Source organism: Eublepharis macularius, chromosome 18 (genome assembly GCF_028583425.1).
Source record: "Eublepharis macularius isolate TG4126 chromosome 18, MPM_Emac_v1.0, whole genome shotgun sequence".
In the NCBI taxonomy this organism is placed as follows: domain Eukaryota; kingdom Metazoa; phylum Chordata; class Lepidosauria; order Squamata; family Eublepharidae; genus Eublepharis; species Eublepharis macularius.
This window is the reverse complement of record NC_072807.1, coordinates 15,719,525-15,734,167: the sequence shown is the minus strand read 5'-3', so window position 1 is coordinate 15,734,167 and position 14,643 is coordinate 15,719,525. Positions and strand designations below refer to the sequence as shown.

The window sequence follows — 14,643 nt, the reverse complement described above, 5'->3', positions numbered from 1 at the left end:
GAATTACACAAAGTAAAAAGATCCAGAAGAGTTAGCTGTGTTTGTAGTAGCAAAATCGAAAAGAGTCCTGTAGCACCTTTAAGACTAACCAACTTTACTGTAGCATAAGCTTTCGAGAATCACAGTTCTCTTCTTCAGATGAGTCAGATTCAGATAGGAGCGAAGTACTGTAGGGAGGGGGCCTCACATGCTTCGCTAATGAGTTAGGAACCATAGACCTCACCATTATGTTGCCTTACATATTATCTGTTGCTTTGAATATGTACTCCTATATACTACCTGTGCTTCATGTTATGTAATGTCAGTCCTAGAATTGATTATGATCTGTTTATGTTCTGTTTCAGCAATTCTTCAGGTCTGGATTGGATTGCTGCTAATGCTATGTGTTTGTAAAACTCTATGCAAGTATTGATGGAAATGTCCTTAACACTGTTTGGAAATGTCCTTGATACTGTATGGAAATGTCCTTGATACTGATTGTACTAATTTCACACTATGTAATCCACCTTGAGTCTCAGTGAGAAAGGCGGACTATGAATGAATGAATGTACAGATATCAACAGATTAAAATGATCTAACCGAGAAATACTAATCAAACAAAAACATTACTATCACTGGAGTCAGCTGTAGCCTGAATTTTCTTGGCAGAAAGCTGGGAATATACATTTTGTCAAATAAAGACAGACAGACACATCTGAAAATGCAAGAGGTGTTCTGCTGAATTAGACCAGTAGTCCATCTAGTTCAGCATCCTCTTTCACACAACGGCCAGCCAGCTGCCCTGGAGGGCCAAACAAACAGGGCATAGAAGTAGAAGTCTTCTCCTGATGTTGCCATGGAGCACTGGCATTCAGCAGTTAACAGTCACTAGTAACCATTAACAGCCCTCTCCTCCGTGAATCTGACTAACTTGCTTTTAAAGCTATCTAAAAGGCCATCACTATAGCTACTGGCAGTGCACAATGGACACAGAACCTGGATTATTTTGCTTTAAAAAAAATACAGTCTAAAGGAAAAAAGGACAAAGGGGGAAAAATCAAGACTAGCAATAGCTGCCAGCAATCTAATTTAATGCTGTTAAAACCAGAAAGGGTTGTTAATATAGATTTAAGCACGGTTGTCGTTAGACTAAAAGTGCCGTGTTTAATTACAAAACAATTTTTATAAAAAAACTTTTGCAAGAAACAAACGCTACGATTAATGAAAGAAGAACCAATTAGCCTTTAATCTACAACTCAGAAGGAAAAAATGTCTCTTAAAAAGCCAGGCTTTGATCATTCCACGCTCCACGTGATGTGGTCTCTCCTCGCCACCTGCTATTAACTCAAAGAACTCCAATAGGAATAGCTTGACAAAATCCAGCAGAAAACGCAACTGTTGTCATCTCCAACCAGGCTGGAAACCCCAGTCTGAAGTTTGGCTTCCTTCCACAGCAGGAAGATTTCTGAAGGGGGCAGGATTCTGCAGGACAGGAGGCATCCAATATGCTGCAACTGCCAGGATTTAGCATCCTTGTTAAAAGAATCACAAGTAGTAAAACTGGAGAAGGTCCTGCCCAAGTCCCCCAAAGAGCTGCTGCCACTCAGAGTGTACACAGCAAAAGCAATCGGTTTTCAAAAATGCAGGAAATGTCTGATGGAGAGAAGAAGATAACAGATCTTCCAGGTGTGAACTTGCAACGGACTATCAAACAAGCCGAGAATAACTTTGCCCCTTGCTTCCTTGCGAGACCGAGGTCAGAAGACTTAGTTATCTTATTTTTAAGAACTGCCGACATATTTGCACAAGTCCTGGTGCAGGCGGGGAAGCAGCTGGTTTTTTTAGATTCCAGAAAACCTTGATGACTAACTACACCGATCACCTCCTTGGACTTTAGATTCAGAAGAAAATTGCTCAGAGGTTTCAATGCACTCTGGGCCAGGGCTTTTTTTCAGGGGGAACGTGGGGGAACGGAGTTCCAGAACCTCTTGAAAATGGTCACGTGGCTGGTGGCCCCGCCCCCTGATCTCCAGACAGAGAGGAGTTTAGATTGACCTCCGCGCTGTTCACGGAGGTCAATCTAAACTCCTCTCTGTCTGGAGATCAGGGGGTGGGGCCACCAGCCATTTGACCATTTTCTCTGAGGGCAACCCACTGAGTTCCACCACCTCTTTTCCCAGAAAAAAAGCCCTGCTCTGGACAGATAATTTAGACTAGAAACAAATCAAGACATATGCTGGAGATGCATCTCTACAGGAGGAACATTGTTACACATGCTCTGGTCGTGTTTATTTACTTTATTTATACTCCACCTTTCTTGCCAAGACTCAAGGAGGATTACAAAATTGTTCCAAGTCCAGCATGTATACCTTAGTGCATTTTGAGCAAGAACGCCTTTTGAGGCAGGACACAGAACTCAAAGCAACTTGATTTTTGAGTCAACGTTCTAAGCCAGGGTTACAGCTGCAGTGCTATGTCCAACATAGCACCTGAAATCTGCAATCAAAAGTTGTGGTTTTTCCGAACAAGCGATTGCTGCAGCTGGATGTCTAATTTTTTAAAAATAGAAGGCAAAGTCATCGCCACAAATTGAAGAATAGTTGGAAGACATGCTTGAACTTGCCTTCAAGGAACAGACAATCTTTAATAAGCAACATGGGGGTGAGATATATGACTATTTCTGGTTAGCCTTCCTGGAAACATACACCCTGTGATACCAAACAGTGCTTATAGTCCACCTGGTGCCCCTTTCCTCTATAAATAATAAATTAATTAATTTAAAAAATAACTTTTCTCTCCCTTCTTTCTCATGTTAGGATTAATGGGTGGGGAAGATTTGGGACTTTGTTTGTGTAAGCTAATTCTGAAGACTAATAAACCGTCTGTAATCCTATACTTACTGCACCATTTTCAGTTTTTGTAATACCATTTTCTGCATTGTTTTACTTATGTCTCGTACTTTTTTACATTGTTCCTAATTTTCATAAAATCTAGTTCTATTGCATTGCTTATTAGAGATGGGCATGAACCGGAAAAAAACCAAACCATGTGGTTCGTGGTTCATCAAATTTCACGAACCACGAACTTTCACGAACCTGCCCCTGGTTCACAAACTGGTTCATTTAGTTCATGAAAACATCACAGAAAATCAGAAAGTCAGAAAATCATCACTTCTGGGTCAGCAGAAGGTCACTTCCAGGCCAGCAGAAGGTCACTTCCAGGTCAGCAGAAGGTCTGCAGGAAGTCCATCCCCTGTTGCCTAGGAAACTGACTGGAACCAGGCTGTCTGCAGTGATGAACCAAAAAATGAACCAAACAAACCAGCCTAAAGTTCGTGGCGGTTCGTCAGAAATGGGATCTGACGAACTGCTGGTTCGCAAACTACGAACAAGCCTGGTTCGTGCTTAATTTGGGTTCGTATTTCAGTTCATGCCCGTCACTATTGTTTATTAGACATCTCACACTGCTGGACTGCACCGATTTATGCTTTAAAATCTGCCTTGAGTCTATAAAAAAATAAAACTTTTAAAAAGCAACTTTAGATTGTAAAGAGCAGCAAAAAAAAATGTTTCCAGGATCTCTACCCCATTGCTATCACAACCATGAGGTCTAGAATCTTTTTAAAAATCAAACCAACCAAACACAAACGCCTTGAGAGAAGGCTTTTTAAAAAGCGACAAGACAAAGTCAAAGGAGTTAGCTACCCCAAGAATTTAAATTATGGTATGCATGTAGTTAGCTACATAATTAGCTGCATAACTCAAGCGTGCAAGTACTGTCCGACAGACTTCACCACGTCCAAGCGGACCTTCTCCAGCACGGAGCATCCATCATTCCTTATCAGGAATGCAGGCCTGAGAACAGCAGCAGCATAACCAACTATTAATTCTATGAAATGCAATTTTCAAACTACATTTTAATATGCTATTTAAGGGAGGGCCCTCTCCGCGCTACTTGCATTTCTCAGGGACAACAGTCTCAGCCTTGTTATTTTAAGCATGGCTTTTAAAAAAATTAAAATGAACTCCGCTTTGGAGGCTAAAATTGGAAACTATTATGTGATACATCAGAAAGTAGTTATCATCTCAGAAATAACCAGCTGGAATAATATCCGTCGAGGAACCCCAAAGCAGCACCCTGAGCCCAAAAAACCTGCTTAGGATCCACAACAAGAATCTGCTAAGTCTTTCCCCATCTCTTCCCTTAAGCCACACCTTGATTTCTACACAGAGACATGTTTGTCAATCAACGATTACAGAATCAAGTTTTGACCTGTGAATGTATTTTATATGTATGCTGTAAACTGCCCTGAGCACTAGACGTGGTGGAGAGGCAATATACAAGTTGGATAAACAAACGGGCCCAATTCACACATTTGAAGCTTGTTAAAATCTTCATATTACTCAATAGAAAAGAGACCAGTAGCACCTTCAAGACTAACCAACTTTACTGTAGCATAAGCTTTCGAGAATCACAGCTCTCTTTGTCAGATGCATCACGGCTTACGCTTCTGGATATATTACCCAATGTTTCTGAACAGACAGTTCACAAGTACCAGTCATCAAATGTTCATTAATCATATACATGCAACCTCTGAATTGGCCCAAAGATCGTCCAAGAACACCACAGGCAGCAAAAGAATGCCTGGAGGTTTTGTGCATGCCTACAGGTCTGGGGCAAAATTCTGCAAGGGGAATAAGGTGGAATATTAGACAGAACTTTAACTGGAGCGGTGGTAGGGCAGATGGGCTGAAAGAATTGTGGATTCTAATAACAACAACAACATCATTCGATTTATATACCTCCCTTCAGGACAACTTAATGCCCGCTCAGAGCAGTTTACAAAGTATGCCATTATTATCCCCACAACAAAACACGCTGTGTGGTGGGTGGGGCTGAGAGAGCTCCAGAGAGCTGTGACTAGCCCAAGGTCACCCAGCTGGCTTCAAGCAGAGGAGTGGGGAATCAAACCCGGCTCTCCAGATTAGAGTCCCGCACTCTTAACCACTACGCCAAACCTCAGCAGGGAGTGTTCCCATTCCTCCAGAACACCATTTTCCCCCTGCCTCTACTCTAGGTAAGTTTCCCTAGACCCTGCCCTGCACCTCAGAGGTGCCCGAGCCCATCTGGATGAGAGTGAGAAATCAGAGTTTTGACAGTAGAGTTTTGAACTGACGCTTACCAAATGTATGCCTTTTTGCATTACTGATGCAATGTGGGTAAAGAGATAGGGACTGAAGACTATACTACAGGGTGCTATCAGTTGTAAGTTTGCACCTGCTACTTAATTTCTTCATCGTTTAACCCATCATGTTTAAATGCTTTGGGTTTGTTATAGCATTGTGTCAGCTCTGTATCAGATTTCTGCTTGTTTTCAGATTTCTACAATCCAAACCCAATTGCACTGATTATTGGATGTCCCGCTGTTGATCATATTGACTATATAATCCCCCTTGAGTTTGAGAGCCAAACAGACGAGATGCCTGACACGTGGAGGATACGAGTTGGTTTCCCGCAAGGTTCCATGGGAAGCGTTTGAGAAAGAACCTCTGCCAGGAAGAAGAGGGAGAGAATCCCTCTTCTCCCTCTCGCTGCTGCCAGCTCCCCTAAAAGCACTCCGCAGCCAGAGGGAGTGAGCACACTGGCAGCGGTGAGAGAGAAGCGGTCAGAGGGAGATGGCAGTGCCAACCGGCTCCTTGTCCCTCTTGTGACCGCCAGTGCACTCAGCTGCCTCTGGCTGTGGAGTGCTTTTAGGGGAGCTGGCAGTGGCAAGAGGGAGAAGAGGGATTCTCTCCCTCTTCTCCCTGGCAGAGTTTCTTCTCACTACACTTCCCATGAATCCTTGCGGGAAACCAACTCGTATCCTCCACGTGTCAGGTGTCTCGTCTGTTTTGGCTCTGAGAAAGGTGGACTATAAATTATGTAAATAAATAAAAATGAATTTATGAAATACTAGGCTGAAAGCATAAATGTGTGGGTGAGTGTGGCTGGGTGCGATCATTGGAGGCTGTGTGAAGACAAGCTCCAGAAAGAGAAGAGTCTGTTCCGGGGGTCATTTTGTAGAAAAAGAGCTGGAGGAACTCATTAGTATAACTCATTAGCATAACTCATCAGCATATGTCACGCCCCTTGATATCACCATAAGTGTGTCATTAGCATAACTGATTTGCATATGCCACACACCCTGACATCACCTGTCCTGGCTGTTTTGGACGCAATCCTGCCATTCAGGGCCGAAATTGGGCCCAAAATGGCAAAAAGGGGCTGAAAATGGCCACAAAGGGGTCCAAAATGGTCAGGATCAGGCCGCTGCTGAGTGGGAGAGTGATCCACCACCTATCAGAGGCCCGATCTGGGCCATTTCGGCCCCAATCCAGGCTGAAACGGGCCCAAAATGGCCGAGAATCAGGTGGGCGGGGCTACCTGACATGTGACCTCTTTGGGGAACTGCCAGAACTACGTTCCTGCACGTTCCCCCTCGAAATGAGCCCTGGTCTGTTCCACTGCTTGCAATGAACCCAAACTACAAAAGCAGAAGATACTTTTTCCAGTTTGCAGGGAACATTGAGGGCCATTGTATGTGTGTCTCCCCCACCTCTGCCCTTCCACAGTGGCATATTGGGCCGTTTTATACTGGCAATCTCTGGCCCTGGCACTGAAGACGCCCCTGGATCAGGCTCCCTTCCAAGCCTCTGGAATCAGCCCAATGCAACCTTCTTAGAAGATGGGAAGGAAGGAGAAGATTTCACCATGCGGTCCCAAACAGAAGGCAGTTCTCCCACGCAAGCTGGGGCCTCAATTCAATTGCGTATGTCCGATCCCCACCTCATTCTAACAAAGGAGGGCAGCCCAAACCATGCCTGGACCTGAACACAAGGGGTTAGGAAACCAGCAATGAACAAGAGAGGGACAAAATCTTCTTTAGCACCTGTCAGGAGTTTCCAATTCTAATTGGATCAGCTGCCTCTAAAGCCAGTCTGGGTATGTACAGAGGCAAGCCTGTATATGAATGGTATGCAATTAGGTGCTTTTGGGTTTCCTCGGTGGGAGTGTAATAAACATGACTTCTGTATTCAAGAACTTACTGCTTGCCTTTCTCTGTGTCTCCCACCATCATCTATGGGGCAAAGTCCTGCTGGGTCAAAGTACATTTGGGCAGAGGTCTGAGCAACCTTTCAGCTCTTTTGCACTGGGTCTGGGCTTTTCCTGGCCCTGACAACGACATCATGCCCCAAGCAACCCTCCCCTCTTTTGCCAAGGTAAAGCAGTGCTTTGAGGGACAAACTAGAGATACTTGTTTTCAGAGGGATTGGTCCAGGTTCTACATGAAGCAAAAATGGGGAAAACTCCACCACCACCACCCATGATTCAGCATGGGAATATTGCTTGTTGGGAAAGTTCTTCCTCCCCGACACAGAGGTATTCCAAGCCCAAGCTCCTTTTTTTAAAAAAGCCATTCTCACACTTGCTCTGTGGCTATGGGACCTCAAGTTGGGACACTTGGACCCAATTCTTTAAAAGCGAGCCCATCAAAATTGGCCTAGGCAGGGCCGGATCTAGGGTTGCCAGCGCCCAGGGCAACCCCAGTCCGAGCCCCTCGTGCGCACGCACAGTGCGCGCACACTCCTGGCACTGTGTGATGACGTCATTCCGATGACATCATCATGCAGGGCGGCACAGCGGAGGCAGCGTGCGGGGCTGGGAAGCCATGCGTGCCATTTCGCCTGCCCCGCAAGACAGGGGGTGGCTGGCTTGCCGCGTGCCCCCTGCCCTGCATGGCAGGCGAACAGTGCAGGCAACGGCGCTGCCTTTTGCCTGCCCTGCAGGACAAGGGCAAACAGCGCGAGTGGCCGCACTGCCTTTGCCTGCCCTTGCAGCAAGCCGGCTACCCCCTGTCCTGCGGGGCAGGCAAAAGGCAGCGTGGGGGGCTGCGAGGCTGCCCGTGCTGCTGCCTGTGCACTCCAGGCAGCTGCAAGGCTGCCCGCGCGCTCCTGGCAGCTGCTCCTGGCACCCCCTCCCTGGAGGCGCCGGGGGCAGACTACCCCCTGCCCCCCCTCGATCTGGTCCTAGGCCTAGGAGGTATAACAGAAAAGCAGCAGAGAAAAAAATTTCAATAACATTAAATCAATCCTGGCAGCCTTCTTGTAGAAACATAAGCCATAATTTAGAGTTGCCAGGCATAACACACCAGTTACACTAACTGAAGACGGAGAACCGATGCCAGATACATACGGATGCAGAAGTCTCCACTTTCATAATATCCCGGGCAGCACTGGGATCGCCGGCGATACATCGTCCTCAGCCCCCTCCGATATGCCGTTTTATAGCTTATTCTAAATTGCAAAATGGAAAGAAAATAAACCATTAGAAATCAATGCCTACAGTTAGAATTATATTTGTGTTATGTTATGGCACCGTAGGCGTGAGCGACAGTTTAAAACGGGCAACAGCTTTTGATATTAAAAGACATGCAGAACAAATACATGAATAAATGTCTGTAAAAATACAAATTGTGAATCATACAATGCAATTCAAATTCTAATAAGCATTTGTGCCAGTGGCAGGAGAGACTTTTGCAGAATATTGCCATGGGATGTTTGTAGGAATGACAGCACGTACAGGGGGGAGATGTCCAGAATAAATGTTTTATCTATAAAACTGAGTCTCCTTATACGAGATGTCTTACATGGGGACGCTCAAGTGACTTACATTCTGTGTGGTCTTGATTCAAGTATACTCTGTCTCCCTAGCAGTGCACTTGTAGCCACAAAGGGAGAACAAGTGAAGATCTTTCACTTGAGCGTCCCTGTGTAAGATGCCTTGTGTAGAGAGACTGTGAGTTCACTAGAGTTAGCAAACAAGTTGTGCAAGAACCCATTATATTCTCTCTCATTACATTCATACATCCAATGGCAGTCACCCCAAGATGTCCACAAATCAAAGGCAGAGATCTCCTGTTAAGATTGATTTTATTCCATTGAGTTCAGCCAGGGAGTTTGACATCTGACGAAGAGAGCTATGGTTCTTGAAAGCTTATGCTACAATAAAGTTGGTTAGTCTTAAAAGTGCTACTGGACTCTTTACTATTTAACAAAAAAAAGTGACTCAGAAGCAGGAAAAGGAAGTTTAAAAAATGTACTGACATCCCTCTGACCTCTATGTGAAATTAAACAAACATTTACTGCAAATTCATGAAAGCAAGTTAGTCATGGTTTCAAAAAATGCTGTTAACTTTTCTCCTGGAAAAAAATCCACTTTCAGTCTCTTTAATTTTTCAGGAGGGTTCTATCGCAGAGAGACCTATATTTATCCTCCAGCATCTCAGGAGCGTCACCAGGGCTTAGATTAAAAGGTGGCAGAACAGAGATGAAAAGGCAGAACAGCATCTTCCGATCACCGCTTACCTGTGTCGAGTGCACTTGAACCAGTTGAGGATATCTGTACATCTCGTGTAATAGATCTGATCAAAGGGATGCGCGTACGATTCCTGAACAGTCACGGCATAGCTAGAGGCAACAAAAAGGAAAGAGAACAAGCACGAATCATTGTTCTGCGAGAGGCCCATGTCTCTCTTTCTCTCCTGTGTCCACACCCATGAATGCTCCTAGCCAGAGCCGAGACGGGTACAACAAACCTCCATTCTGGATGTTCCCAACACGTTCCCCATTGACTGCCTCCAAATTTAGTGTGTTGTAATAGTATGGAAATCAAAGTATCCTCCCCCTATAATAGATCAGTATCCAGAGATACGGACTGTGCCATAAAAGGGAACTGGGGCAGTTTCAGTCCTGTGGATTTGTAACATATTGGTTTCATTTAACTGCCGAACACGAAATAGTCTGATTCTGTACATTTCTATATAATGTTTTCTTTGAAATAAAAGAGTTTACAAATTTTAGTGCACTCCCTCAGAAGAAGGGGCAGAGGTTGAGGGGTGGCGGAAACAGACAACTAACCAAAGAGCAATGGGACAGGTGTCTGGATTAAGCTAAAAGGCCCAGCATCCTGCCGCCACAATGGATATGCAAAAATGCTCTGGAAGCTCACAAGGAAATGCATGCTGGTGCATCTCCCCATTTGCCCCCAGACTCTGCTTGACTGTTTGACTACTACTACTACTACTACTACTACTACTACTACTACTACTAACAACAACATTCGATTTATGTACCGTCCTTCAGGACAACAATGCCCACTCAGAGTGGTTTACAAAGTATGTTATCATTATCCCCACAACAAAACACCCTGTGAGGTGGGTGAGGCTGAGAGAGCTCCAGAGAACTGTGACTAGCCCAGCTGGCTTCAAGTGGAGGAGTGGGGAATCAAACCCGGCTCTCCAGATTAGAGTCCCGCACTCATAACCACTACACCAAACTGGCTCTCTACTTCCCTGGCAGAGTACAGAGTTGAACCTGAGTCTCTCAAATCCAGCACTCTAACCACTATACAACACATACCCTGTTACAGAACTAAAATTTCTCTCCTCCCCCCCCCCACTACAAAAATCAATGCAAGTATATCTTTAACTAAATCCCACAATTAAATATGCCGGCATTTTCATGACTACTGACTGGCAAGAGACCCATTCTACAAAAGGGGCGGCTTTCTAGGCTGGTAGACGGTCAACTGACCAACTGATCAGTAGCGCTACAGAGACAAAGGCCAAGCTTATCATTTCAAAATTTCCATGCAGAAAAGGAGTTACTGAGGTAAAATTATTCCTTTTGCCAACAGACAAAAAAAAATGTAGCTGATTATTGCCTTGAAGAAAATCTCTCAAACTTTTATGCCATTAAATAAAATCCTATCGTGTATTTTTCCTCCTGGGACTATTCGTTTTTTACTTGTGTACAAAAGAAAGCTAATTAAAAGTACATATTAACATAATACTGTCGAGCTTCTCAGCATGGCGGGATTCTTGCGTCCCATTTGTATGATGAAGGAGCAGGCTTCTTAAATGACGTGCATACCCATCAAATACAGCTTTTTTATTATTATTAAAAATGGGGGGAAACGGTCTCTGGGGTTTGCTCTGACAGTTTTGTTCATGTTTAAACAGAAACCATTTTAATCCGAGATAATTTGTAGCTGAAATTAACCAGTAATTGAGAATCATAAATTGTGTATAGCAAAGAGCATTTCTTTTGTTTTTAAACTTGCTACCGGAAAAGCTGAGGCGTTTGTGAACAGCAGGATAGTTACGCAGTTAGAACTGTGAAGTCTCACAGAAGGACAGAAATAAAGTGAAAGAGCCTTGGTTTAAGAAGAATTCAGGAGGAACGTGCCACCTTTCTCCTTCTTCATACATGTATTCAGGGCTTTTTTCTGAGAAAAGATGTGGTGGAAATCAGTGGTGGAACTCAGGACCACACAATGACGTCACCTTGGGTCAGCTGGAACAAGGGGGGAGTTTTTTAAAGTTTAAATCGCCCTCAGTGAAAAGGGTCACATGGCCGGTGGTCCCACCCCCTGATCTCCAGACAGAGGGGAGTTTAGATTGCCCTCCACGCCACTCAGCAGTGCAGAGGGCAATCTAAACTCCCCTCTGTCTGGAGATCAGGGGGCGGGGCCACCGGCCATGTGACCATTTTTAAGAGGTGCCAGAACTCCGTTCCATCGCGTTCCCGCTGAAAAAAAGCCCTGCATGTATTTACTTACTAAACAACAATATTCGATTTATATAGCACCCTTCAGGACAACATAACACCCTCTCAGAGCAGTTTACAAAGTGTGTTATTATTATCCTCACATCAATCACCCTGTGAGGTGGGTGGGGCTGAGAGAGCTGTGACTGACCCAAGGTCACCCAACGGGCTTCAAGTGGAGGAGTGGGGAATCAAGCCCAGTTCTCCAGATTAGAGTCCTGCAGCTTTTAACCACTACACCAAACTGGCTTCATCCTTCATTTTCACCCCATCTTTTGCCCCAATGGGGATCTAACATAACTGACAGTGTTCTCCTGTCCTCTATTTTATCCTCACAGCAACCCTGTGAGGTAGGTTAGGTTGAGAGTATGCGACTGGCCCAAGGTTATCCTCCCAGTGAGCTTCCATGTAGGTTGCCAACCTTTTGGTGGCAATGGAGGGGGGGGCTGTGGGGTGGGTGTTATGAAATCAGCATCGCTTGATGCAGTGATGTCACTTCTGGGCCTCCACCCAGAAGTGTTGCTGCCATGTTAAGAGATGCCAGTTTCCCCCACCACTCCAGTGAGCATTGATGCGGCGGGCTGACAGTGGGCCAAGGGGATCCCTATTTCCATAGCAAAGGGGGAATTCGAACCTGGGCCTCTGAGATCCTAGTCTGACATTCTAGCTGCTACATCAGCTTCTACTTCCCTCCTCTTGCAGGGCTTTAAGGCTGTACACAGCCAGGGGCACAAGCTTAAGGCTTAAAGCTAAAGGTTTTGGACCTTTAATTCTTAGCCTGCCTAGAACCTCCTCGTCCAGACCAGGATGAGATTTAGTGTATTCTTAGGGGTTTCACCTGTTTCAATATTTCAGTTGGATTTTGCTTATTTACGGAGTTTACCTATATGGGGGGGGGGTTGCCTTGGGTGCCTTCTTTGGAAGAAAAGTGAGATAAAAATGCCTCGACGAACAAGTTAATTAAGTCAACTGTCTCCGGGCACAGCCACATTTGACATAATGTTTAATAGTTACCCGTATGGCATGTTTCTATCGATTGCTCCTTGTCAAGCACAAAATTATTTTCTTCAAGGAGACTCCCACACTTTCCAGAGAAACAGCCTATATCTGGGCTCTGTCACATTGTGGGTCTGAGTGAAAAGACCTACGTGGGGAGAACCTGTTTCCTGAGTTATAGCGAAAGCTCATTTTTGTGGCAGGGCGACTGGGAGCATTTTCATTTGGCTCAGTGAGTTTCTTTTATGCTATTTACCTGTATACCCAAACTGGTGAAAAATCGGTATTTGACAGTTGCACAAGCTTAGTACAACAAGGCAACAGAAAATGGGAGAAATCAAAATGCAGATTTTTTCAGCTGAAGTAGCAGGGTTGAGACTTATTTGGAAGCAGTGTTCCCGCTAATGTGAGCACGTGAGCAATCGCTCACAGATTCTGACTCCTCTGCTCACAGCTTCTCAGATGTAGCTCACAGATACTAACCCTCAGGCGGCCCCGCCCTCCCAGTCAGCCAGCATCTGCAGGTGGGCCCTATAGGGATGGAGCAGGGATGGAGCCTCATCCCACTTCTCTCCTCCCTTCCTGGCTGTGGCTTGTTTGGCCCCCAGGGTGGTGCCAGAGAGCGCCTCCAGCCACTGCTGGCTCTCTAGCTGGGGAACGGAGCAGAGCTGAGTGATCGGGTCTGGCCTGACCCGTGCAGCCTGAAATCGCTAGGATCCCCTCAGCCCCAGAGAGCAGAGGAGAGGAGGTAGCGCCTCAGCCACCACCAGGGTGAAGGCATCATTTAACTTGGCCTTGGCCCAGAAGGAGGCTGAAGTAAGCATTGACTCACAAAAGCTCATCTTGAAATAAACATGCTAGTCTTTAAGGTGCCATTGCGTGTCTGCTTTATTTTGCAGCAACAGACTAATACAACTACCCCTTTGTAATCAGCACGAACATATCCATTTTTATACAGAAATATACTCTGATTTTTGTGGCTGTTTCACCTAATGGCTTTTATTTGTTTCGGCTCACAAAGTAGATTTTTAGCTCACAGCACTGCAAAGCTTAGAGGGAACATTGTTTGGAAGATAGTGCTTTTGTAGATTTAAAGGGAAATGAAAGTCCGGTGACACCTTAAAGTCTTTCATTCATAGGGTCGCCATAGGTTGGAGACGACTTGACGGCACATAACACAACAGCCCCTTAAAGACCAACAAGATTTCCAGAGTATAAGCTTTTGAGAGTCGAAGCTCCTATCTGTCGAAGGGAGCTTTCGCTCTCAGAACCTTGGTATACCCTGGAAGTCTTGTTGATCATCTTTAAGGTGCTATTGGACTCCGATTTTTCTCTTCTGCTGCAGACCAACATGAAACTTTGTAGGCTTGGTGAGGGAAGAGCACTTTTAAATTTGTTTTGCACACTAACAAATTTATTTATGCACAAGCAGGGCTGCAACGTTTCCCCCTAAAACACTGCTTGCGTTGAGCGGCTGGTCCACAAACAAGGTTTCTTGCAAAGCGACAGATACCCTGAACTGAACTCTTTTTTGATTTCTTCTTCTGTATAAGGAGTCTTATTGACAAAAAATTGCAAAAAAAAAAAAGAGAGAACATATTCAGACCACCCTTTATTAACCTAAAAAACAACACCCGGTCATCTTGATTATTATTTTATGATCCTGTTTGCTCCCCTTGACCTCACCCTATCTCAATATTTTGCACTTGATTTATTACCCTCTAACTATCACAGTCATCTGGCCAGAGCAACCAATCAATTCTGGTATTTAATTTTTGTTTCTCCTTGATTGGGTCTCCGGGTTGCTGACTTCCTTCGCACAAAATCAATATTGTATTCCTGGGCTTGATATGTACTTTTGCCTTGCCTTGTGGCTGCAAACTAGGCCATTTTATGGCTCTGTTTCCATCCATGTTTCCCCTATCAGCTGTTTGCGTGACCAACATCCTTAAAATAAATAATAAATCTGAGTATAATGAACTTCAGAGTGCCACTAAGAGCTATTCATGACACTTAAAATAAC

At 44.9% G+C, this 14,643-nt stretch overlaps 1 protein-coding gene across 2 annotated transcripts in view; it reads right to left on the bottom strand.

Annotated features, from left to right (window-relative positions):
• Positions 1-9,484, bottom strand: part of MEGF11 (multiple EGF like domains 11) — a 316,522-nt gene extending 307,038 nt beyond the window's left edge. Inside the window, exons 1-2 of one of the 2 annotated variants that reach the window (XM_055002716.1) lie at positions 9,384-9,484; positions 8,212-8,312 (exon numbers count right to left, since the gene is read on the bottom strand). In XM_055002716.1, coding sequence (XP_054858691.1) covers positions 8,212-8,272 — 61 coding nt within the window. In that variant the 5' untranslated portion in view covers positions 8,273-8,312; positions 9,384-9,484. The remainder of the gene's footprint in view (positions 1-8,211; positions 8,313-9,383) is intronic. The other variant, XM_055002717.1, reaches the window with a different exon arrangement.
• Positions 9,485-14,643: the final 5,159 nt, after the last annotated feature.